At 38.7% G+C, this 26,884-nt stretch overlaps 1 protein-coding gene across 1 annotated transcript; it reads left to right on the top strand.

Annotated features, from left to right (window-relative positions):
• Positions 1-315: 315 nt before the first annotated feature.
• On the top strand, positions 316-25,560 carry prkx (protein kinase X-linked). The gene is made up of 8 exons (XM_017426370.3): positions 316-913; positions 9,715-9,883; positions 10,769-11,032; positions 16,539-16,658; positions 20,888-20,983; positions 22,352-22,409; positions 24,240-24,317; positions 24,585-25,560. Exons 1-8 carry the CDS (start codon positions 781-783, stop codon positions 24,708-24,710), a joined length of 1,044 nt encoding a protein of 347 aa, XP_017281859.1. The 5' UTR covers positions 316-780; the 3' UTR covers positions 24,711-25,560.
• The last annotated feature ends 1,324 nt before the right edge of the window (positions 25,561-26,884 follow it).

Genomic DNA, 26,884 nt, shown 5'->3' on the forward strand with positions numbered 1-26,884 from the left:
CCGAAAGAAAAAGGAATATTCAACACTCAGCATTTACACTGTATTTTCACAGAAAATTTGCATCTAATTTGTTTTAGCACAGAGTGAGTTTATTTTGCCTTTATTATTTGATTTCTGACCACGCCCTTCTCATACATGATTGGTTAACGTCCCGGGACGTACTGTTATTTTAATAACAGGACCAGATGCTTTTTAAGTGGAACTATTTATTTAAATATAAAACACAATATTGTTATATTAAAAGAAAAATAACCATAGCCTGTATTCTCTTTAGTAAACTCGTTTAAGTATTTATGTTTTATTCTGAAAGTCTTGAGCGGAAGTCAAACGCTAGCTTCGCTTCTGCGTGTACGTGGCCGACAGGAAGAAGTGCTGGGTGAGGTCATTTGTAGCTGAGCAAATAATGGAGGAAATTAGTAAAGTTGAATGATTACAGCGTTATAATTCGGCGGGGTTAGCGGGAGTTAAATCGCTGTTGTTCTTGCCTGACAAAATCCGGGTCCTCCGGTGCTAGCTTTGTTAGCTTCAGAAGCTAGTTCCGGTCGGGTCACCTGTCCCCGGCTTCTTTGTCTCCACTCAGGGGAGTAGCTCCATTCTCGTAGTGTATTTCAGTCGTTAAAAGTGGACCTTGGTGTTACAGGTAAATAATTAAAACAAGGACAGACTGATAACTTTCCCCCTCCTTCCAGAGATGCATTTTATCAACTCTGGAGGGGTTCCGTTGGATATTTACATACACACGTAGTCAACCCAGCTAAAAAACAAACAAACAAACAAAGAATGGCAGCGTCCAAATCTAAAGCTGGAGTCAACAGTGACACCATGAAAGATGGTAAAACCGGCAGCCCAACAGAACCTCCACCGAACAACCGGATATACAGCCTTGATGAGCTGGAGACCGTGGCCACAGTGGGTGAGTTCACCGGTCCTGACTTTTACAGGCGGGGTCAGAGGCTCCCAGGCCCTGGGGGGTTAGTTAGGTTTCCATGGGTGTTTTGAAACACTGTAGACCTGTTTAACCACTGGATGAGTCACCACAGCAACCAGAAATGGTAGGAAAAACGAGCCAAAACTTGTTGGACAGAACAGTTAAAACATGTATATTAAGTTTTCAAACAGAACAAAGTTAATTTACACAGTTACAGACATTGTATTATTCAATTAAAGGCCTAGCATTTATTGAAGGAATGCATATCACCCGCTGCTTTTCATGCCAGAGTGTTAGACTAAGTTCATCTTTTGTTGTAGCTGGCTTGATGAAACCTTGAAACTAATGTTATATTTCTTTTATCAGTATATGGTCGGTGTGACTCCCAGCTGCTACTACAACAATCTTTAGCTCAGTATCTGTGAAATTACTGAGTTACAGCAATTTTTGTGTTGGCTATATTCAGTTGGCTGTGGACTCTCTTCTTTACCTCTTTGCCACACTCCCTGTTTTTCTGGACAGTGGACCCTAAGTCCTTGAAGTCCTGCACCTTTATGACCTCTGCTCCTTGTAGCCTCACTGTTCCACCTGCCTCCCTCTCATTCACACACAGGTACTCTGTCTTGCTACGGCTGACTTTCATTCCTCATCTTTCAAGTGCATACCTCCACCTCTCCAAGGTCTCTTCCACCTGTTCCCTGTTCTCACCACAGATCACAATGACATCTGCAAATTTCATTGTCCACGGGGACTCCTGCCTGACTTCATCTGTTAGTCTGTCCATCACCAGAGCAAACAAGAAGGGGCTCAGAGCCGATCCTTGGTTCAGTCCCACCTCCACATTGAAGCTATCTGTCCTTCCTACAGCACACCTCACCACTGTCCTCATACATGTCCTGTACCTAACATACTTCTCTGCAACTACAGATTTTCTCATACAACACCACAGCTCCTCCCTTAGCACCCTGTCTTGTGTTTATTCTATTAATTGTTTTCCCTGTATTTTTGTTAAAATTGTTTAATAGCAATGAAATTATAGATATGTTAATGTTTCATTTGGGTGCAGTAAAACCAGAGTTACTGGTTCCACTGGTGGTTACAGAAAAAGACGTAATGCAGGCTGGCTATAAAAAGTATGGGGGTTATGATGCCACTGTAACATAGTTAACATCTTTGTAGACATGTACATCTATGTACTTTCTAATTTATGATGTATATGGAGGAAATCACATGCAGTAATATGCACTGAAGTACTTGCAGGCAGCAAAGCCCATTTCTAATGGGTTCAGCATTCATTGTGCTTTTAGGAGAAAGCTCAGAGCTTATGAGCCCTGCATAAAAATCCAATTTGCCAAACCATTTTGTCTGATAAAATGGATTTTGTACCTAAAAATAAACTATCTAAAGCTTTTTATCTGACCGCTGTTGGTTGGTTATTATAAAATCTTTTTTTTCTTTTGTCACATGTTGAAACCTGCAGCATATCACTCAAGAGCAGTGATGAATGTAGGCTTATCAGAGAGAGTACAGACATTCATTAACATCATCTTCACTTCACTTTATTTTGGTAAATTATCAACTTTACACTCATAAAATAAAAACAAAATACTATTTTACAGATCCATTATTTACCAAAAAAGGTATAGGTTGAAGCCAAGGCTTATACCTCGTTCATAAACTCAGTAGCCTACAGAAATAAAATTTCCAGAAATAATAATAACTACAGAAATAGATTTTCTTGTACATATACATGCATAAGTACACATAAACACATTTATATTCAAATTTACGTATTTATACATACATAAACTTTACTTGCATACATGGTTACACAATACATAAATATACATCTGCATAACAGTTTAAGATTTTATCATTTTACATTTTAAGGCTCTTTTAAAGCTCACCAAAGAAGTACATAATTTATCAATAAATTCATTCCGTAACTTCACGCCAATAATTGAAGCAAATCTAGACTTGACCTGACTTTTCTCTTTAGCTTGTTCAAATATAAACAGTCCTCAAAAATTATGTTTATTCTCCCTAAATTTAAATAATTCCTGGATTCCAGAAGGAAAACTTTTCTTCAATGCTTTAATCCATTATTTTGAGTATTTTCATATTTACAACAATCTTTAAATTTCAACATATTATTTTCAATAAAGAGTTTATTAGTTGGTTCACGATATCCCACTTTATTAATGTAACAATAAAGCAAAGTATATCTTATGCTGAATTTAATAGCATAAGTTTACTGTTAAACAAGGATAAATTATGTTAATATTTTCACTAAGTACAACACATGTACTCAGCATTTTGACTTCTTGTGTTTGTTTACTTCCCAAAATCTTGTTTGAATGAAAAAAGTTTATACTGCAGTGTAGATCAAAAGTATTTAGTCCTTTTTAGGTCTGCAAGATTCTATGATCAGTATTTACATGATGATTGTTTTTATTTTTGCGGTGCATGGTGGTTTGTTGGGAGCACCCTTAATTTCGTTGTGCCACCCAGTAAAATGACAATAAAGACTATTCTATTCTGTTTTAAAGTGTTATTATGAATGCATAATCGATAATTGTTTTATATATTTTTTTAAAATAATCTTTTTATAATCACATCGCAACCCCCTGAATCCTAATCAAATCAAATCATGAGGTGACTAAAGATCCACAGCCCTAGTATTTTCAGAGCTTCATGCCCAATTGAAACAAAACAACATTTTTATCATTTTTTCTTGAGTTCTAGGGTTATTCAAAATAAATCCAGGGCTACAGCCCCAAATGTCCAGGCCTAGCCATGTATGTTGTGATGAGAAGACTTCCAAACATATTGTTTCAGAATTTATTGAACTCTCTTGTGATTGTGGCTCTTGGGTCTGAAATTTGAACTTTTAGTGCTCTTAAATCACCAGACATGAAGTGTGAGTGTGTGATGCCCCAGTTTTCAAAGGCTTTGGTATCATTTAAAACTGAAGTAGCCGTTCCATGGTTCAGTCTGAATGTCATTTTCCTTTGTTTCTGCTCGGTTTGTCAGGAAAACCAAAGAATCAGCCCTATAATTTCTACCATCACTGAGTGGGTGAGGTGGAAGCACTTCTCTTATTTTCCATCCAGTCATTCAAACACATTGTTGGCCTTGTTTGGTTGTGGTGTCTCCTGAGGTGAAATGGTGCACTGGTGCAGCACATTGTTATGCATAGAGGCAGGAGGAGGGTGTACTTCACAGCTCCTCATCCTCTCCTGGGGCCTCATGTATCAAAGAGTGCAGAGCTTTCATACTGAAAGTTGGTGTACAAACAAAGTTTCAAAAATATTAAGATGTATGAAACTGTATGTTTTTGCACATCTTTCCTTTATTTATCCCAATTTACATGGAACTGAGTGTACACGAGACACCTCCCCAGACACACTTCCAGTTAAATTTGTAAGTAGATGTAAATATGTACTGCATGTGTGATTCTCCTCCCTTCATCATCAGAAAATGATGTCTAAATGTAGGAAAATTGGGAATTTTGTGAAATATGAATAAGAGATAAAAAATGTATTTGGCACATTGTCCTCTGATATTGCACCAGTTCAAAAAGGACTGATGATGTGTGAATATAGCTGCAGTTGTCAAAGAAATACACCCCTGCAGAAGTAACAAAAAGGTTAAATTGTCAGACATAAAGGTGGGAGTAAAGCAAAAGATGGCTTTATTAATGTTAAACACCACTTACTGTACATAAATTGCAGACTATTCCTGTAAATGAAGTGAACCAGGGGCACAGATCTGCTGGCAGCATACTTTTGAGGCTGAGGCATTTCCAACTTTACATATGTGTTTAATAACATGTTTAATCACATAATTACTGTAAACACAGAGGCACTGGGGCTTGGTAGAACTTAGAGTCTTATGTATTAAATAGCTGATGTCAAAAAATGAATCGCTATGCACTGACGGAGCCTTTCAGCCACGATGTAGGGGAATTTGATATATCTGAGCATCATATGGATGAGGCTGTCCCATACCTCTGGTATGGCACGGCTCAGGGACGACTAAAGAAATACCCAACCTGTCAGCCTGTATGAAACCTGTATGAAAGGCTCAGGTTGCAAGGAACCCCAGTGTGATAAATCTTTTAAAAAAAGACTATTAGCATCAGATTCTCATCTCAGCTTTAAAATAAAATTTGCAGTGAGTCTGAGGTGCCCCATGCAAACCCAAAGGGAGCTTTTGTATTTTACCATCTGCTTCATCCCTGATATTTTATTCGACACCTCCAGATGCTCCCATGCAGGACCTCAGCCTTGTTTCCAATAATACTGTGATAGTAGCAACTTGTGCATTCCAAATGAGTAAAGGGATGATCACAGGTTATTTCAACAAGTGTTTTCCCATCCTGGTCTTCAAGACACACTGCCCAGCATGTTGGGGATGTTCCCTGCTTTAACATTCCTGATTCAGATGATTACATGAGTGCTCAAGCAGGGAAACATCTAAAACATGCAGGTCAGCGTGGCATGAGGACCATGGTTGAAAAACACTAGAATATGATGAAAAGACTTAATATGTGCCAAATAAGCTAAAAAAAACATGCATTTATTTTTACTGCAAATTCAATAAATAAATTTTAATACTAGTTGCATTTTGTGTTTACTCTGTCATTTAGCTTGACTGAATTTTGAATTCTGAATTTTCCAGTTTTAGCTTTCTTATATATGTACCGTCTTTAGGCATCTGGGAAAAGTTTGTTGTGATTTAGTTCCCTTTGTTTTGAGCTGCTTTTCAGCATTAAGCAGGAGAATACAGCGGTAACACCGGAATACTGTTTGTTTTAGGCTGTGGCCTTCAAAAATGGCGCAGACCGACTGTGCGAGACGTAAGCGCCTCACAACGTCACTGCGCAGTGACGTCGGTTCCAAAGCTCTATTGTAGCCACACAGGCACACTCAGTAGAAGGAAACAAACGCACCCCAGAGGAGTCTCCCCCCGCCCAGAGGAACACTATCATTCTATTGGCTGTAACGGTTGCTAGGCGACAGTGCTCAGATCGAAGAGAGCAGAAAAAATGAAAGAGAGAAGAAAATCTGAGCGCGAACACTAGATTTAAGAGAGAAAAGAGAATATTTGAAAGAGAGCAGAAGTTTTAAGTTCAAGCGTTAAAAGTTTTGATATGCTGAATTAAGCGTAAAGCTCTAGTTGAGCTATTCTTTGCTTTTCGTTACCTTTTCTAACTTCACCAGTTGAACAAGTTTCTGCAGTCCTTCAGCGCTCGGTATTTAATTTCTCTCACCTTCGTAGCACTTTCTTGGCGGATAAGACGGTTGTTTTCTTGTTGCCGTGGCAACAACAATATACCTGGATGTTGGATGACATAATTTGCTATCAGCCATTTCCCCGTCACCGCTCATCAGCACTTCAGTCTAAATGTCCTACGTTTCTGCAAGTCTTTAGGAAGGAAACAACATGGATACGATGAAAAACAAAAGCAGAGGGGAGCACAACTGACATACGCTATTGAAATCTGCCTGTCTGGTACCTGTTGGTGGTGGCCAAGATGGAGTGTTCCAGCCCCGTCGGCCCTGTACTCCTAGGCCCTGTAGACGCAGGGTGAATCTTCGCAACCTGCGACCTCTTTGCCGGGAATCTTGGACGGCAGCTGATGGTGTAGATCCGCTGATCTCTGCCAGGATCGGTCTGATAAATGCTAGGTCGCTGGCAAACAAAACCTTCGTCATTAAGGATTTCTTTTCCTCTCAAGGCCTAGACTTCTTATTTATAACGGAATCATGGACAAGTGGTTTGGGTGAGTCCAGCATTTTTAATGAACTTTTACCGCAGAATTGCTGCTACTTTAATTCTCCAAGGATGTCGGGTCGAGGAGGAGGAACAGTGACTGTTTTTAAAAGTTGTTTTACTTGTAAACAGTTGCCTCCAGCCCCGCTGAGTAGCTTTGAGCTTAGCCTATTTGAACTTGGCAGCTCCCACACTGTGCTGTGTGCGGTAATCTATCGGCCACCAAAGTACAACAAAAATTTTATAAATGATTTTTCTGATTTCTTGGCTGATATCATGCCAAGGTATGACCGAGTTTTAATTGTTGGTGATTTTAACATTCATGTCTGTTGTCCTACTTCACCTATGGTTCAGTCGTTTCTTAATGTTATTGATTCTTTTAATCTTGTGCAGTCTGTGACTGGTGCTACACATGAGCATGGACACACTCTTGATCTGGTTTTATCTTATGGTCTACCGGTTTTTAACTTAGTGATTGGTGACCCATTATTTTCAGATCACATGCCTGTTTTATTTGAGATAAAGTTCTCCTGTACTAAAGTTAAACCGCGCGCTGCAGCTCGGTTCTGTCGTGTTCTTAACCCTTCTACTGCTGGTCAGTTTTCCTTTGTTTTTAATCAGAACTGTACCATCCCAGAGACTGTGGGAAATAAAACCGAGGATCTCAGCAACTGGTTTTATTCTACCAGCAAAGCAGCTCTAGATTCGGTGGCACCATTAAAAATTAGACTTTCAAAATCCAAGCATGAACCCTGGTTAAATGATGACACTCGGGCTGCCAGGAGGAACTGTCGCAAAGCTGAACGCAAATGGAAAAAGGATAAATTGCAGGTGTCGCTCCAAATATTGAAGGAATGCTGGTGCTGTTATCAAAGGATTGTAAAAGACGCCAAAAGAAGGCACCTGTCGGATCTAATTGTATCAAACAGTCACAATCCTTCTGTTTTATTTAAAACTATTGACTCTGTTCTAAATGCCCAACATGGTGGTTTTGTGGAGACTTCACCTGCTGTATGTGAAAGCTTTTTACACTTTTTTGCTGAGAAAGTCACTTCTATTAGGGCCCAGATCATACCCTCTGTTCATGACCCTTCAGTTTTTGTGCCTTGCTCTACTGTTTTCCTCAGCTTTGAATGTGTGACCTTGCAATCTTTGCAGGAGGTGGTTAGTCACTTAAGGCCAACTGGTTCTCCGGATGATGCTATTCCACCTCGATTATTCAATGATGTTTTTCTTACTATAGGTCTCTCTGTCCTTGCTCTTGTAAATAGTAGCCTGTCCTCAGGTGTTGTTCCTGAAAATTTGAAACATGCAGTTGTCCAGCCTCTAATTAAGAAACCAACCTTGGATCCTGCTGTCCTGGCGAATTATAGACCTATCTCTAAACTGCCTTTCGTTTCAAAAATTCTTGAGAAGGTAGTCTATAATCAGCTAATGGCCTATCTCATTGAACATAATATTTTAGAGGTTTTTCAGTCCGGCTTTAAATCATTTCATAGTACAGAGTCAGCTCTTTTAAAAGTTTTTAATGATATATTTTTAGCAACTGATTCTGGTGACTGTGTTGTCTTGGTGTTGTTGGATTTATCAGCTGCTTTTGACACAGTTGATCACAGAATTTTATTTTCCCGTTTGGAACAGTGGGTGGGCATTGGTCATATAGCCCTAGACTGGTTTAAATCTTATTTGGCCAAGCGTACTTTCTGTGTCTGTCTTGATGGCCATAGGTCCTCCTCTGTTCCACTGTCATGTGGTGTCCCACAGGGCTCAGTTCTAGGCCCTCTTCTCTTCTTGTTGTACCTCCTTCCTCTTGGCTCTATTTTTAGGAAATATGGGATTGCTTTTCATTGTTATGCGGATGACACACAGATTTATGTACCATTAAGGAAAGCAGACTCCACCTCTTTTCGGTCTCTGTTCTTATGTCTGGAAGATTTGAAGGCCTGGATGGCCCTAAATTTCTTGAAACTTAATGAAGATAAGACAGAGGTAGTGTTTTTTGGCAGTTCCAGTGAAGACACTCTGTCCGATGCTTGTTCCCTGGCTCAATATGTTAAGCCAGTTATTACAAATTTAGGAGTTAAGATGGATGCTGGTCTTAAGCTGGAAGCTCACATTAGAGCAGTTGTAAAATCCAGCTTTTTTCATTTAAGGCAGCTAGCCAAAGTAAAACCTATGCTTTCTAGACAGCACTTTGAAACAGCAATCCATGCATTTGTGACCACACGGCTGGATTACTGTAATGCACTTTATATAGGTGTCAGTGATTCATGCATTTCCCAGCTTCAGAGGGTTCAAAATGCTGCTGCACGACTTTTAACAGGTACACGAAAATTTGACCATATTTCCCCTGTTTTAGCTTCTTTACACTGGTTGCCAGTATATTTTAGAATTCATTTTAAAATCCTTTTATTTGCTTTTAAAGCTCTAAATGGTCTTGCCCCTCTCTACCTGTCTGAGTTGCTACATCCCTACACACCCTCCCGTTCCCTCAGGTCAGCTGACCAGTTGTTTCTGAGGGTCCCGAAGACAAAGCGTAAGCTCAGAGGGGACCGTGCCTTTTCTGTGGCAGCTCCCAAGCTATGGAATGACCTTCCTTTGGACATAAGACAGGCCTCTTCACTTGCTGTTTTTAAATCCCTTTTTAAGACCCATCTTTTTTCTTTGGCCTTTGGCACAATCTGAGATGTTTCACCTTGTTTTATTGTTAATATTTTAATTACTTTAGTACTGTTTTATACTTTATACTTGACCTTTCTATTTTATGATTGTACTGTATTTCATGATTGTGTACAGCACTTTGGTCCTGTTGGTGTATAAAGATGGTATGGTATGGTAAATCTATTCTGATGTTTTGTTTTTTCCATTTTAGCTGTTAAAATCTGTAGGCATATATCACGATATGACTCTGAAGTAAAATGTTGTCCTGAAAGCAGACCGTCTCTGCATACACAGGCAAACATGTAACATGATGGTTGATGGTCCCCCCCCTCTGTCCTCTTTCTCAGGCACGGGGACGTTTGGCCGAGTCTTCCTGGTCAAAGACAAGAAGAGTAAGGCCTTCTTTGCACTGAAGCAGATGAAAATTGCAGATGTGATCCGACTGAAGCAGGAGCAGCATGTCCACAACGAGAAAGAGGTTCTAACAGAAGTCAACCACCCGTTCCTCATCAGGCTGTGAGTTCTCTGACCCCATGTCTTACATCCAAAGGTTTGATTAGTAACCATACAATGTTGTTTTCTTGTCTTTTTTTCTCTACTACTGCATACTTTGCACTGTTTTAGCCATTCATATTTCAAGGAATGGGTTCAGTGACTTAAAAATTTTGTAACTTTTATACTTTTCAAAATATTTAACTTCATTTACAAATATTTTCCCCATAGAACTTCTGAGATCTCTTTTTGAATCTGCTTCAGCATACTGGCTCCGTTTTTGTCATCTTTTGCTATTTTTAACTTTTAGTTAGCCTTTTGTTACATTTAGCTTTTGGCTAGCCTTTTGATATGTTTGGTTTTTAACTACAGCTTAGCTATTTTGTATTAGTTTGCCTTTTACTTTTACTTTCTACCTAGCATCCTGCTCTTTTTAAGTAGCTGTAGATGTAAAAGAGCTGCATCACCAGGTTGATCAAATCCACCCCTTGATCCATAAGGAAAACCTCTCTAGTTAAGCTTCTTTTTGTTTAGTTGGTTGAAAAGTTGTGAACTATTTTATTGTTACATTTGGCTGCAGTCGGTTATTTGTCCTAATATTTAGGCTTTTCAAAAGTGCATCCTAACTAAAGAGCAAAGTCACGTTATATTTTCATTTTTGTGCTTAATTTCTATCTTTTGGTTGGTCTTAAAGTGATATCTGAAATAAAAGGTTTTTTTTACATAAATTGTTGCCAATTTAGACAAATGAAAGATTCAGGTTTTATACTAAGTAGGGGTGTAACGAGACCTAACATTTCTTGTCTCATGAACTTGATGCAGTGAAATTAGCACTGAACATGTCTTCACCACTTTAAATGATTTATGTGGCAGTAGTTTAAACAAATGTTTTTTATTGTTCTCCTGCAGCTTCTGGACTCACCATGACAATCACTTCCTTTACATGCTGATGGACTACGTTCCGGGTGGTGAACTCTTCAGCTACCTACGCAGCCGCGGGCGATTCAGCAACAACTCGGGCTTGTTTTATACCTCTGAGATCGTGTGTGCCATTGAGTACCTCCACTCCAAAGAGATGGTCTACAGAGACCTGAAGCCTGAGAATATCCTGCTGGACAGCGAGGGACACATACGCCTCACTGACTTTGGTTTCGCTAAGAAGCTCTCTGACAGGTCAGACAAATCTTATTCTGCTGGGGACTGAGGATATTCTGCTAATTTTTACATCCCTTTATTTATCTACTTGTTGGAAGGACTTGTTTTTGCCACAATAACCAAAAATGTTCATGACACTCTCAGCTTTATGGAAATGGGTTAGTTTAGGGTTTGAACCACTGGACCTGATACTGTCATTTAGCTGAAAATATATACAGTTTGTTTTAGCAAGTATTTTACGTTTTTTTGTATAAGACCATTGCTCACGTAGATAATTTAATTTGGTGATTGAAATGGATTTATCCAAGTCTGAGCTTCACAAAAATGCTGAAATATATGAACGAACTGGACATTGTATTTTCTGCAAAAATACTGTTGTGACGGTTGTAATGAAATAGGACACGATAGATAAACTCACAAACTTTATTACATTACACTAGCTGTAATAAAATTTGTGAGTTTAACCAGCATCTTCTCTTTCATTACAACTGCTATGATGCCAGATGCCATTACACAATATGGTTCAGCCTCATTCTTTTTCTGCATTTCTACTGAACAGCCTGCTGTCACAGCAGCGCCCTCTAGTTTCTAGTAATATTAACAGCAACAGAACAGAACACAATAAGTTTTTGTACTAATAGTTTAAAGTTTTAAGCTTTGGCATTTAGCATTTACTCTGCATTTTTACAGAAAATGGTAATTATTCTAATACTTCCTGTTTTCCCACTTTTTGGATGATGACAGAAAAGTTATGAGCTGAGGACAGAACGGATGCTGGCACAGCTTCTTGGTTGCCCTTCAGCTGTTCGTATAGCTGCAGTTGATTCTCAGTTGGACTGACTCAGTTCTCAGCTTGTGATGTTTGATGCCTGAGTGATTGGCAGTAGAAAGTGAACAACAGAGCAGCTGTCACTCTGCACTACATGTCTCCACTCTGTTATGTTCCTCGGCAGGTTCTGTTGGCTGTGCTACTCATATAGCCTTTACTGGCAACAGTGTAGAAACCCTAAAAAACCCTAAGAAACAGGAGTAAACTCAGGAAAAGTGTTTTAGTTTGCAGTTAGTTGGATTTTGTTTTGTTTGAGTGGAATGGCTGATCAGAGATGATACAAAACTTGGTGCTAATATGCATGTATAATAATATATACATGCATATGAAAATACATAAAAAATGGTAAAATCAAAAATAAAATAAAATAAAATAATTTAAAAAAAGGTGCGTTCATGTTATGTGGGTGCATGTGTGCTAGCAAGGCACCTGGAGATGCATAAGTAAAAAAGTGCTGTGCACAGTAAAAGGCCCGCCATCTACAGCACTTGAGCAGTTGACAGTTGACCTGTTAAAAGGGAAGCTAGTTTTTCCCATCACAGAATATTTTGGGGAATACGGTCATAAGCTTTCTCCAAATCCACAAATCACATGTAGACTGGACAGTCAAATTACCATAACCCCAATAGAAACCCCCCAATATTATATCTTTTTTTTTACTACATTTTAAGGGAAGCAGCAGCTTTTTAAAAGATTCTAAAAGTTTGAAGCTGAACAAACAAAATAATACCAGCACCTCAGACAACCTGCTTTGCTTTTATCCACGGCTGAATCTCTGCTAAAAGTAGTTAGTGTGTTTCAGATGAAGTGCTCCTTGAATTGTCTAATGGGGTTTCAAAGTCCCCCTCTCTTTGTGAGGTGTGACAACAACAATAGATTCAATTTTTCCTCCAGTTCTGAATAAAAATGTACCATATGCACTGTGGATCTTTTCCACGCTACAGAGACAGATGAGTTGTAAAGAGATTAGGTAGGCTTAGTAGCAATGTCAGGGAAATGCATACCAATTTCAATTTTACCAAATTCTTTATTTTTTAACTTTGGGCCATTATGTATTTTTAGTTTATTAAAAATATAATGTAATTTCTTAACTTAAACTTGTATTTAAAACTACAAGATTTAACAAAGAACTTGGACACAAAAATTATGGAAGAACCAAAAAGAAACACACTTGTGGGCTAGTGAGGTGGTTGCAGCAGATTGTGCTACCCGCTTGACTGTCAGTTAAGACTGCACAGGAATGGTCAAAAGACAGATATTTAAAAAGTGGCAATTGTCTGCCAACTAACTGGTTGGCGGATTAGTCAGTCCGTCTCTAAACCAAACTTTCATTAACTGCTATTGTACAGTATCTGAGGTAAAACATTTCTCATCCAAACTGGAAGTGAGGAGTACTAGTGAGGTTTACTTTTGTCTGTCCTATTAAAAGTACTGTCAGTGAGTGACAGACACAGGTGTGTGGTTACCATGGTGAGCCGAATGAGTCACTGGCAGCAGATTGAACACTTCTTTTGATCTTTGTTTTCTTTACATTTCCTATACAGTTTATACAGCTTAGACTATTACAAAGGAAATCACAGGTTCATATTGGGCTTTAGAGGCGAAAGTTGATGGATGTTAAAATTTTAGGCAACATGTCTGCAGAACGTCTTTTAATTACTTCCACCATTTTTGTAACAAGCTTCGGGTTTTAAATTGTCCGTTTGGGCACCATGGGCAAATTCTGTTTGTGCTTAGTGACCTTGGAAAAATGTCCTCTATACTCTGAAGCTGGTTTCTTTTCAGCAGACCTATTCTGGCGTCATCAGAGGACAAAGTGATGTCATTTAGTGAATTGAAAACAGAGCGAGCAAAGCTTCACCACCGCCTCATCAGAAGAGAAAAGATCCTCAAACAGATGATTGAATACCTGCACTGCTGCAGTGTTTCTCCCACAGCTGCACCGACCCCCACTGACATGTAAACATAATGGAGTAAGATTACATTTTCAGAGCCAAACAGATGGGGAGTAGATACCTCTCTGATGTTCAAGTGACCCACTTGAAGAAACTGAGAGCTGCAGAACTGCCAGGGCGAGGAAGACAACTGCCTCATTGCTGTTGGCTTTATGTGGAAAGCCCTCCTCCTCCTCCTTCTCCTCCTCTTCCTCCTCCTCTGCTTGTGCTGCCACAGTGACCCCTACTGGCAGACAGACTCTCGTGCAGACCTGTGAAAACCAACAGCCCCTGTCTCATTTCTGCCCAAACCCAGCACTCATGCTTCACTCCACATCTGCAGACTCTCATCCTTGACCAGCACCTCTGTTATTTCCATACAAATTACTGTCACCATGGCAACTGGTCAAAAAAGGTCATTTTCCAAGCCTGGCACCATGCCGAGTGCCTCTTCATCAGTGCTTGTTCTTCATCCTTGTCCTGTCAGAAGCAGAAGCACTGTGTGTCATTTACCAGATGGACTGCTTGATTATGGAAAAAATCATAATCTGTTTTTTGATCAATATTGCAATTAGGATTATTGAAAACAATTATTAAAAATGCAACATTTCTAAACTCAATGATGCATTTTTTACACTTAAGAAACAGTGAATTGCCTCAGATGGGAATTTTCCTTGATACCTTCCTGTTGTACTTTCCCTTAAAATATTATTATATTATTTAGGCCACAGTATAAAATAATAAACAATAAAATCAGCAATATAGAACATTTCAGTATATGGTAGGACACTATGAGGTCTATTTTACACTCTTTTTGTTTGTCTTTATTTTTCTAAATTGCATTCTTTATGTTACTTTTTGGGTTAAAAAAAGAATATCTTATTGTCTGGTGGATTAATAAAGTGTCAATAATTTAATGGGAAATTATCCAGAATTTCGTAAATACTGACAGTTTTCAACGAAATTACATCAGAAAGCTTCAAGTTGAACAGAAAAGTGTTTTGAAGTCAACATCAGTTGAAAGAAAATCTTAAAATATGCTAATTGTAAAATTTTCACAAGCAAAAAGACATTGAAGAAACCACTCGGGTGTTTTCGGTTTTTTCCATGACCCGTATGATGTGTGACGTCCACAGAGTAGCTGAGGTTAATGAGCATTCAGCAATTCATCAGTGAGTGGACGAACACGGTATGACATAGTTCAGTGCCGTGGAATTCATTGTTTGTACCGGTCAGCAGATACCAGTAGAGTTCCTGAAAAATAAAAAAATAAAAGTTTCTTATATTTGGATCCACAAGCTCTGCTGTGGGAATGACAATCAGAACACTGGTTCAAAGGGAAGCACAACAAGCTCAACGCTTGTTGATGTGGTGGACTGGCTTCATGCCAAAAAAACTGGACCTTTTGCAACTGTTGTTAGTTTTAAAAGAAAAGCAAATTGAGATGAGGACATCACCACGGAGAAGGAGGAGAAAGGAGCTTACTTCAGACATGTGAACGTACGCTGTCAGATACAGGCCGACAGCCTGAGATCAGTTTGTGATTCAGAGCAGTTTGTTACTGATGAAAAAATATAGACAATCCATGTGTGATTAAACAAATGTCAGTCTGAAACTACTATTGATTAGTTTACTCTGGCTATTCTCAAGCGTGCTCACATTTCTAAAGAGATAGCGTCCAGTTAGCAATATTAGCTCTCTTCCGCTGGTGTGTTGATTTGCAGTGTCATGTACTGATGTCGTAACAATGATCTGGTCGGTAATCGTTTCTCACTGTTCCATGTTCCCAACTCGGTCATTATGGGCATTGTTCTGTCGGCCATGATGGTCCTGGTGATCATCAGAATCCAAATCTGAAGAGTTGGCTTGGTTGTATATCCATTACTCCCGCAAAGTCTTCCGGCATTTCATCACTTTCAATAAAGGCTTCTTCTTCCATTTCTACTAGTAAACAACCAGATAGTAGCTTTGTTGCCATGAACCCACGATGGCAACTCCACACCACAAATCCCCTACCTTGGAAATTATTGATTAGAATTCTAATGTAACCAGATCTTTCCTGCGTTGTGCTGGTTTTATTTAATGAATAGACTGTAACACAGTTCATCGTTGAGACTGGTAGTTTCTTGATTTATTCTGACAAGAACAATGAGCAGAAAACAGCCGTTTTATTGGCCGCCCACTCCAAATCCTCTCCCCAGGACAACATGACAAACATGTCACATAACTTTCAAAATAAACAACATAAACCTTTAATACAAATGACATACCTGACAAGAACAATGAACAGCGTATATATTGGGTTCTTAAAAATACTTTTATCGGAAGCAAATGATTTGGTCATATATTTTTATTTTTTGCAAAGAAGAAGAAATCAAATCTATGTTGAGAAATGATTGAGTTATAACCAGTTTTTAGTGCTTGGAGTATGCGTTGTAAATGACTCTGCTACTGCCACACCAATTTTTAGCCTGATATCTGCAAAACTGGCTGAATTAGTTTCATTTCTGTGTTGACTAAGGTCAATTTGCTGTCTTGAATTGGTGTGACTCGAAATGTTAATTAGTTATACATGTCCAATCAATCGTTATTTCCTGTGAGTTTTTTTAAAATCCATTCAGTGGTTTATGAAATATAACCAAACAGACCACAATAATAACAAAATCTGCCAGCAGATAATGCAGATTCTTGAACAAACATTGAACCCATAAATACACAAAGCTGTGAGTTTTTAACCCTGAAGGTTTTTATGTCTCTCCAGGACCTGGACTCTATGTGGAACTCCAGAGTACTTGGCCCCAGAGGTGATCCAAAGCAAAGGCCATGGCCGAGCAGTGGACTGGTGGGCTTTGGGCATCCTGGTCTTTGAGATGTTGGCTGGGTAAGTTCTGCTTTCAACACCAGGGGGCACTGTGCTTTTCTGGAGGGAAGAGCTGCTGTTTGTTTAAAAACACAAGAAGCAGGATGATGTGCTGTTTTACACACATGACTGAATAAACTGATAACTTAAATGAATGCAGAGTGCTGAAGGACTGCTGAATTTGTTGAAGAAGGTAAAAGTGAGTAGAAGCTGAACTTTCAGTGTTGAAATTTTTAAATAAGACTACAATAGGAACAGAAAGACATACAGATATATATACATGATTTAGTAATTTTTTTTATTTAAGCTACCATTTTTCTGGTTTTATCTTTTGTTCTGTTTGTTTTAACGTTGATCATTCGGTTTAAGCTTCTTCAGCAGTCTCATTGTGTTTCTTTAGTTAAAATTGTCTTCATACGGTATTGCTGTCAGTGTGTGTGTGTGTGCTCTGAGTGAATCATTGTTGCAACTGGAGAACAATGAGCCCTGTTAGAAGGAACTCTGGTTCAGTCTGGTGTTCACAGACATTGGCTGTGAATAGTGATCATGCGTGAGAAAACGGGGTCTGAAGGCTGAGACTGAAACGATTGAGGTTTTGTGACTCAATAATACAACACTTGGTTGATTTCAGTGCTGCAGAAGCATGAGCAAGTCAATCAAGATCAAATCTGTTCAAAAAAAGCCTAAAAACAGCCCTCTGAAAGCAGATTTATAACACTTTGACAACATCTGTTTTCACTCAGAACAGGGCGTGTCTTTCTTTGACTGAAGTAATTTCCTGTATTCTAAGCACTCAAATGTTTTATTATTAAATGTGGGAGAGATGGTTACTGAGTGAGTCAAAAAGAATACAATTATGATTCAGTTGAGGTTTTTTATTTGTTTACTTTCATTTCTTTCTTTATTTTTATTTTTAGTGCCAATTCACGAATTCAATTATAATACAAAGCATTCACATAAAACACAAATTAGTAAAAGTTATCTACCTTAGCATGGTTTCCCTCAGAAAAGAGGCTAAGCCTGATGGTAGGTGGCTGTTTACCGGCTGATCGTCAGCCGACCATGATTTTGTAAAAAAAAAAAAAAGACTAAATTTGTCAGGAAAGTAGAAAATACGGCTATTTATTATGTGATATTGTAAGATATTTGTGTCAAATATTTACACAACTACAATTTTACAAAAAGGCACTTTTGAAATACTTTTTAAAACAAAAATACAATTAAAATAAATACAAGTTGTTTGCACCTAATTTAATTCACATTTACAAATAAATTAAATTAACATAAATGTAAAAGTGCAAACAAAGCACCAACACACGTCTCATTTACAGGCCAATGAATAACAACAGAGAACTGATAAACAGAGAGACTCTGTACTGTACTGTGCTTTTTGTGGCACAGGCTGCATGTTGGATCACTACATGGAACAACAAAACAAAGCATATCTAATGCTAAATTTAATAGCATAATTTTACTGTTAAACAAGGATAAATTAGCACACATATTAATATTTTCACTAAGTACAACACATGCTTACCGTATTTGGTCTTATAAAGCCACCCGCTGCATTGTGGTCTATAAACACTCCTTTTTATCGACTGCAGCAGAATTTGGGGAAAAAAAATATAGCTTTTAGGGTTCTGAAAGTACTGCAGATCCTCCAACATAGGATCTGTGGAACCACTGGCTTGTAGATTCCCAACCCGTGTCATTGTTCATACATTTCCCTGCCCTGACACAGATTCCTGAGTTATTACATCATCGCAAACATTCGAACACACATAAGTGGAGTCTGCGGTTTGTGGCTCGAGCCCAGATGCCCGCCCCACCTCCCCCGCCACAGACTCTGCAGCTCTTCACGAGAAGGCGAGCAGCGTGTGACAAGCCGTTGCAATTATGTGCCTGTCTGCTTCATGTGTAATGTGTTTAGAGGCCAGTAACACTGTGTAATTTGTGGGTAATGACTTGTCCAGAGCAGAGCAGAGAGAAGAAGAGCCGGGAAATGATTCGGCGGAGAGCAGCAGCAGTTTTTCAGGTGTTAGAAACACATGAACAAAGAGGAAAACTGGTCAGAGAAGTTGTACCGTAAGGAAACTTTTCAACAGCCATTCAGCCTGTTAAAAGAAACAAACACCCACTAGGTATGGTTGTGTGCACCACACTGAACATGGAACAGAGAAAGCAAAGATGAAAGCTGTCTGAGCAGCTCAGAACAAAGATTATAGATATCCATGTTAAAGATAAAATCTACAAGACCATCTCCAAGCAGCTTCAAGTTCCTCTGACCTTAGCTTCCAATATTATTAAAAAGTAGAAGGTTCAAGAAGCTGCAGCCATCCTTCCAGGACTTATGCAAGAGGAATGCAACCTCAGGTTTATCAGACAGGTGGATGGTAGAAAAAGAGCCAAAGAAACCATCCCAAACCATTTCAGCTCAACTCCAAGATCAAGGTATGCCACTTTGTGATCACACCATCCATTACATTTTGAATCTTAATGATGGAAGAAGACCCAGGATTCTTCACTGTTGGCAGAAAAACACAAAAAAGACAGACAGGAGCTCACCAAAATGGATGTGGACAAGAACGAAAGTTTCTGGAACTAATGAGACAAAAATTAAGATTTTTTTTCTTTAATCACATTAGCTTTGTTTCCAGATGATATGAGATATATGTCATATGTCATCATATATGTGATATGAACGCCATACCTGCTGTAAAACATGGAAGCGTTTTGTTTGGGGGCTGCTTTTGCTGCATGTGGCACAGGGAACATGCTCAACCTCAGTCACAACTCATGGGTCCATCAACAGGATAACGACAAAATACATGGACCTAAACGCACTCTAAGAAATGTTGAGAATAAAAAAACATTGGGCTGTTCTTAAATGGTCTTCCATGAGCCCAGATGTTTATTCTGTTGAACATCTGTGGAAATATCTGAAATTTGCAGTGTGGAGATGCCAGCAAATCTGAGACATCTGGATCAGTTTTGTAGGGTCCTTTTGTCAGAGTTTGGATTTTTTTTTTTTTTTTTTGCATTAACGGCCTAATGCAAAAATGAACTGTTTCATCTAAAGTAAACCACCAGTGTTTTGACAAGAAACCCAGAGGCCTCTGTTGATCTTATCAGACCAAGAGGAGCCCACATACTGAGAGGTTCCCCTTCCGAGGACCCATACAATAGCCATAAACTAAGGTTCGACCCAGTTCCTGCCGACGGAGACGGAAAATAGTGCCCTGGAGACGACATCTTCCGGTCACCTTTCACCCCGCCGTGCCCTAAAAGTTCTTGGCTGGTACCGAAAGACAGCGGCTAGACGTATCCTCAAAATCTCTGAACCATTTGCTGGCCTGCTTCTGATGGTGTGCCGAGCTGTGCTCCGGTCTCACTCAGGTTGTCAAATCCATAATAATAATCGTCATTTACATTACGCAAAGTTAAATTTTCAAACCCATTCTACCTGAAAATTTTAACTTCTTTGATTTAATTAGACTTTGTGTTCAACCTTCAACCTTCACAACCTGTCAATCAGTATCTTATTACCATATTCAAGCGTGCAATATTTTCATAACCTGCCAGAACTTGTGTTATATTTGTTTATTCAATAAAAGTCACATAAATACTGCAAAACATACCTCAGTTGTGCTTATGTTTTGATATAAGAACTCATGATTTAGGGTAGTTAAGTTTTGACACTGGTAACTAAAAATTATAGATTTACGTAATTTTTCCCTCTTTGGGAGGGTGGTGCCCCGAGGTATTATAATTTACGAATTATTAACAATTCAGACGTCTCCATCTCACAATAAAATATACCCTTTCCCCTACAGTTTGTTAAGGAAGAAGTGGCCTAAATCTAAATACAGATGTTTCATTGAGGAGTACAGAGATCACTTGTTGCCAGTGATTACTGCAAAAGGTTGTGCTACAAAGTATTACATTAGGATCATATATTTTTGCCCATAACATATCGTGTACATAATATATTTAGCTGAATCAACAATTAAAAGTAAAAACATCTCACTTCTGTTAAATATGGACTAAACAATGGATGTGATTAAACCTTTGTTAGGTTCAAGTCATTTCAGAGATAGTTGTTTTAAATTATTGTGGAAAGAGACCAATGAATTTGTCTTTGTATGTGTTACTGTTTCAAATTCAAACTTTGTGGAAGCTCTCCCTTAGTGTGTCACCGGTTCTTGCATCAAGCAGGGTTGTTTGGAGGTGACATTTCTTTCTGTTCACAGTTATCCGCCGTTTTTCGATGACAATCCATTTGGAATCTACCAGAAGATTCTGTCCGGAAAACTGGAATTCCCACGCCATCTAGATTTCTACGTGAAGTAAGTTACAAACACATGATTAGGCATGGGTCAAATACCAGTTTCAAGGTATAACACAGTTTTAAAAACTGCTACATACTGTTCCTGTGGTTAAAATGTCTTTTTAAAAAGATACAAAAGACATTTTTTTTTGTTTTGTTTTCAAAGAGCAAAGAAATAATATTCTTCACAATAGGCACAAGTATTTTTTTAATTAAAAAAAAAAACTTTATTGTGGTGTTTTAGCTGACAAATTTAAATTTTAAATTCATTTTTACACTCATGATTAAATTAAAATGTATTAAAAATTAAATTAAATTTTATTAATGAAAAATTATCAACAATTAAAAATGATGAAGTAGAGAAGTAATATTTTCTGTAAAAATGTGTGGATGCTGAGCACTGAATGACTGCTAAAAGTTGTTGAAGAATGAGTTGTTAACTAAAATGTTAAACGCTAAATTAACAAAATGAAAACTAAAATAAGCAAAATGGAAGGTAAAGCTAAAATAAAAAAACAGAAACTAAAAGCTAGATTTACCAAAACCATAGCTAAAACCTTACCTTAGCAGAAGCATATCTAAGTTAAAATTAAATAAAAATGTAGCAAAAAGCTAACGTTTTCAAAACAATAGCTAAACGTTAAAATTAGCAATACGCTAGCTTAAAGCTAAGAGTAACAAAAGAAGACAAAAATAGTCAGTGCACTATGGGCAATTTCAGAGAACAGTGTTTTAAAGGACTTGGATCTCTGTGTTTGGCTTAACTTTATGCATTTTTATTTTTTTGTTGAAATTAATTTTAATGTCCTACCTTATCTTGTAAAGAGACCTTGGGTGTTCGGAAAGACACTTAAAAATAAAATGTATTATTATTAAATCTCACAAAATAAAAAGGGAGAAAGAATGGCAGTCCTCTTATTGATGTTTCTCTTCTGAATACAGTGAGAGATTGAAGAAAAACAAAAAAAACAGATATTTCTCCAGGTTTTTTTCTGTGACATTTTTCCCTTACATCTGTCATGAGCACATGAGGGATTGAGAGAAACTTTGAGAAACAGCTAACAAGTCAACGTCGATCTGTTGCATTTAAAGGGTGCCAGCAGTTCATCTGCTGTGAGATACAGCACCGTTCATCAGCAATATTCGCATTTCATCAAAAAGTTTCACTCTGTCACTTTTAAGATTCTTGTAAATTCCACTAACATTGACGTGTACCTCCCATGGTCTTTTTTTTAATCTCATCAAAAGAACATAATTCACTTAACCACACTTTATCACCTCCAGCCGCCTGCCACACTGTCTTTAGTGAGCATGTATTAGTCATTTTGACAGTTTTCCCATCTGTGCCTGAAAGAGGCATTCACAGAGTTGTTTCTTTTTCCCCCAGAGACCTCATCAAGAAACTTCTGGTCATTGACCGAGCCAGACGGCTAGGCAACATGAAGGTGAGTTGGTTAGACTTCCTGTCTCCCTGAGCCACTTTGGCAACATACCATATTTTAGTTTGATGTCAGCAGTCTGAGAACTGGGACAGTACAGTGAGACTGGTCAGAGACACAATGAGTTAAAATATATGGTACTGCTTTTGAACTAAAGTCTTACTTATTCTCATCTGATAATAAATAATCGGATAATACATATGGAACCAGCACATAGCCACATATCTGTTATATCTTCCAAATCCTTACTTTTAAAAATCCGACTGTAAGAGTCTCCTGTTCACCTAAGAGGTTTAACTCAATCTTTCTTTTCATTCTCGTTCTGTTGTAAGGTTGTTTCTTTATTCCTGTTAGTCTGAGCCCATTAAACTGGCCCTGAAATCAGAAGGACAGAAAGTACAGTTACAAGTCAGTTTTCTAAAATATCTTCTTTCCACCAAAAACAAAACAACATAGATGTTTTCAATCATTGTCTTATTTCTGTTTTCAAATATATAGTTGTTTGCACCTATCTAGGATTAAAAGAAGGAGGAGTTGACCAACTGTTGAACCACAGACTCAGGAGGATCAGTATGACTTTCTCTGGGCTGTGGAACAGCAGACTAGATCTTCACCCTTGCAGTGTTGCTCAGGCAATCATTGCTATGTTTGGCCATCCCAAACACAGCAACAAATATACAACAGAACAACTGAAAAGAAAAGACTCATTCAAAGTCCAGACCTCAACTTTCAAGTCCTTTATATTCCTCTCCATTGGTGCCCACTTCCTTGTGCATCCTCAGGATGTCAAGGGATTTAATCAAAGGGAAGGTTCCATGCAATCCACTGGCTTCTTTTTACTAATTAGTATTTTATACTTTGCAGAGTTTGTTTGTATTTTGAAATGAATCTGATTGTGACTGCTTTGGATTTAGTTAAAATGGGATTGCATTAAAATTAATTGGATTTTGTTTGCTGGTGTAGATTCTCAGTTATCTTTATGGTAGCGTGACGAAAATTGCATAATTTTTGTTCACATAGCAGCTTCGCTCACCCATTCGTGACACAAAGCCCAGGCCAAACTTTGTCTGACAGGGGTTTGCGCCAAGTATTGTGTGATTGGTCAGAAGTTGTGGGTGTGTTTATGAGAAAAAGCAGGTAAGCTTTAATTGAGCAATTTTGCTTCTACTGCTCTCCTGAGAGCCAGCAGCATGAGGGTGTCCGTATGTGCTCTTGGCACCAGTACACCCTTAGTCACAATTCAATGATTGACTTTGTTGTCGTTTCATCTGATCTGCGGCCGAATGTCTTGGACACTCGGCTGAAGAGAGGAGTGGAGCTGTCAACTGACCACTACCTCATGATGAGTTTGGTCTGATGGAGGGGGAGGATGTCGGTCAGACCTGGCAGGGTCTGTTGGGAACGTCTGGCGGAGTCTCCTGTTAGGCGGAGCTTTAACTCCCACCTCCAGGAGAACTTTGAACATGTTCCGGGGAAGGTGGGACACATTGAGTCTGAGTGGGCCATGTTCTGGGCCTCCATTGTTGAGGCGGCTTATCGGAGCTGTGGCCGCAAGGTAGTTGGTGCCTGTCGTGGCGGCAACCCTCCACCACCTGTGGTCTAAAAGCACCTTATACCTTACAGCTGTTCTGGAAACACCTTGGAGTCCCTCCAGATATATGTAACCAGTTGTCCCCATCCCATTTATACCTGTTCCTCACATTTGACTGTAATGATTTATTGGAACGATCCTTCCATTGTTCAGAAATTGCATTACGTGAAAAGGAAAACAGATCAAACCCTTGTCCAGCTTTGTTCTGAGTAAGTGTGAAGGAACAGCTTTGGTTTCTGTTTCAGAATGGAGCAGATGATGTAAAAAAGCACAGATGGTTCAAGACGGTGGACTGGGAGGTCGTTCCTCTGAGGAAACTGAAGGTAAGTCTGCTTTCTAAAAGGCTCGTTTTACCATTGTGCCTGAAGGACAAATCATTTTAACTTCAAAGTCAGAGGTGTGTTTTTGTGCCAAATGTCTTGAACTCCTAATGCATGCTCAGTAATTCAAGTAGATGAATCTAACAAGGTTGAGTCAAGTCCTCTGGACAGATTCAAACAGCCAGAACCTGTCCAGAGGACTTGACTCAACCTTGATGGATAAGTCTTGAACTAAACTGAGAACTTAGCTGTATTTTCCTGTGTCCACAGCCTCCAATAGTTCCTAAAGTTTCTCATGAGGGGGACACCTCCAACTTTGACATTTACCCAGACAGTGACTGGAAGAAGGACCCCCCTGTGCCTCAGAAGGACCTGGAGGTCTTCAAAAACTTCTGAGCCCTCCGTCTGACACGTTTACTGAAGGATTTGGGGAACATTAAATTGATAGTTATATTATAAATCTACTGTTTTAGGTACTATCAGGGAGAACACCTTTATCAATGAGGGGGAGTCTCTTTATCTTTATGAATGGCTCCCAAAAATACAACATACAGATGCTGTGACACGTATGACAACATACGATGAATAGTTTCTTTTGTTTTTATTTATCTGATTTAATCTTAGTTTTTTTTGTTTGTTTGTTTTGTTTTTTCTCTCTGAGCCTACTCATATGCAAAAAAAATGTCTGGTTCTTTTGAAACCAAAAGACTGTTACTTTTAGAACGATCAGGTCTTTTTTATACTGTCATGTGTTATATTTTCTCTCTTATTTTAAATTGACAGTGACTTCAGACCAGCGGTGTTGCTGGCTGATCATTGTCCATGGCTTGTACTGTTTGCAGTCAGACACTTTATTTTGTAATTCCAGGACTTGTAGCGCTTGGGAAGGTGCCTTACATCCAGGACTGAGGTCTTGTGGTAAAGTCCACTTGAAGTCGGCGCTTCCTGCTGTTCTACAGTCTGAGTCCATGTGAGGTTCTATCACCTCACATCTCTGCTGAAGCTTCTTTCACAGCCAGAAACCGAAGTATTACCAGAGAGTCACAGCTGGTTTACAGATAAACTACTGCATTTTGTTTTAGTGATGATTAATGATCGTTCCATATCTTTTTATGCCCAGCTTTTAAATCAGCTTACATTTGGGGAAAATCAGTGGAGACTATAATTTCTCCAACTTCCAGTCAGTATTTGTTTGTCAGAAGTTTTCTGAAGACAACAATCTACAAAATAAATGTCAATAATTTTGTTTTTGTTCTTTGTTCTTCAGTATAGTTCTGAAAATAACTCAGACTTTAAACAAGAGGGAGTTTACATCTCACTGCCCCAAGCATTATAAAAATCTTCACACGGGATGACAGCCATGCTGCTTTTTCTTATAACCCTCGAATATGGCTGGAAAATCTCATTCAGTATGAACACAATCAGTATGTTGCTACCATCTTAGTACTGTTTTTTTTGTTTTATTTTAAAAAAAGCAAACAAGTCCTGGTTTTAACCACTGAATGCAGAGTCAAATCCTTTGAAGTAGACTTTGTCCTTTTCCAAGTTAGGCGGAAACTTTGATGTTTCTCGCTCAGTGGTCCTCTGGTTAGAACTGAAAGCGACAACCAACAGTTTTTCCTCCTTAAGGTGGAAACATGTACACAACCTGTATATAGCATGGCTATTGTCAACTCCATTTTTCCCTTTAACATAATAGAAGCTGAAATACTTCCAGTCCTGTTTCATGTCTTCGTTAGCCTACTTCTGTTCATGCCATAATCATGTCTGCATCTTGATGCATCCAAAATAGATTTAAAACCACTATCATTTTGTGGACCTTGAACCTCAACCACACCTGATCATGGTGAGGAAAATAGCTTATTTCTTTGAGTGAAAAAGGAGAATGAAGGATGGTTGAGTATGTCAAAAAATGGGCATGTGGAAAATGTGGTACCAGTTCCACTGCAGGCCTCATTCAGTCGCTCTACAGCCAGAATTACAATTCCAATTCTGATACAGTTTGGGCTTTGTGTAAAATGTAAATAAAACAGAATGCAATGTATTGCAAATCTTAAAAATCCATATTTTATTTACAATGGCACATAGAAACTTTTTTTTTTTTTTAGGAAAGATAGTCATTTTGAATTTGATGGCAGCAACACATCTCAAGGAAGTTGGACCAGGGGCAACAAGAGAATGTAAAAATAAGTTGTATGAGTAAGAAACAGCTGGAGGCAAGGCTGTATCCAGACTGGACCAGTTCTGAACCAGTTCTGGTGTGATTCAGATACCCAAAAAGTGCTGAAATCGCCCTTTATTGAGGTTTCAGGAATCCGATGAAGGTTTCACAGATCACACACTTGGTTTTAAATGTTCTGCAATCAGTGCAGAATAATCTGCTCCAGGTTTGAAGTGTCTAGGTGTTGTAGTTTTTTAACTAGAGGAGATTAAAGATGCTGAAGGGAGGGAAAAATTAGCTGGAATCGCCCTTTAGCCATTTCCAACTTCAGCTTCGTGGAATTGAAGGAGAATATTTTCAGCGAGTTACCTCGGTTGTGTTTCACGGTAAGTGGCGCTCTTCTTCTTCT

This window comes from Kryptolebias marmoratus, linkage group LG1, assembly GCF_001649575.2.
Source record: "Kryptolebias marmoratus isolate JLee-2015 linkage group LG1, ASM164957v2, whole genome shotgun sequence".
Taxonomy (NCBI): Eukaryota; Metazoa; Chordata; class Actinopteri; order Cyprinodontiformes; family Rivulidae; genus Kryptolebias; species Kryptolebias marmoratus.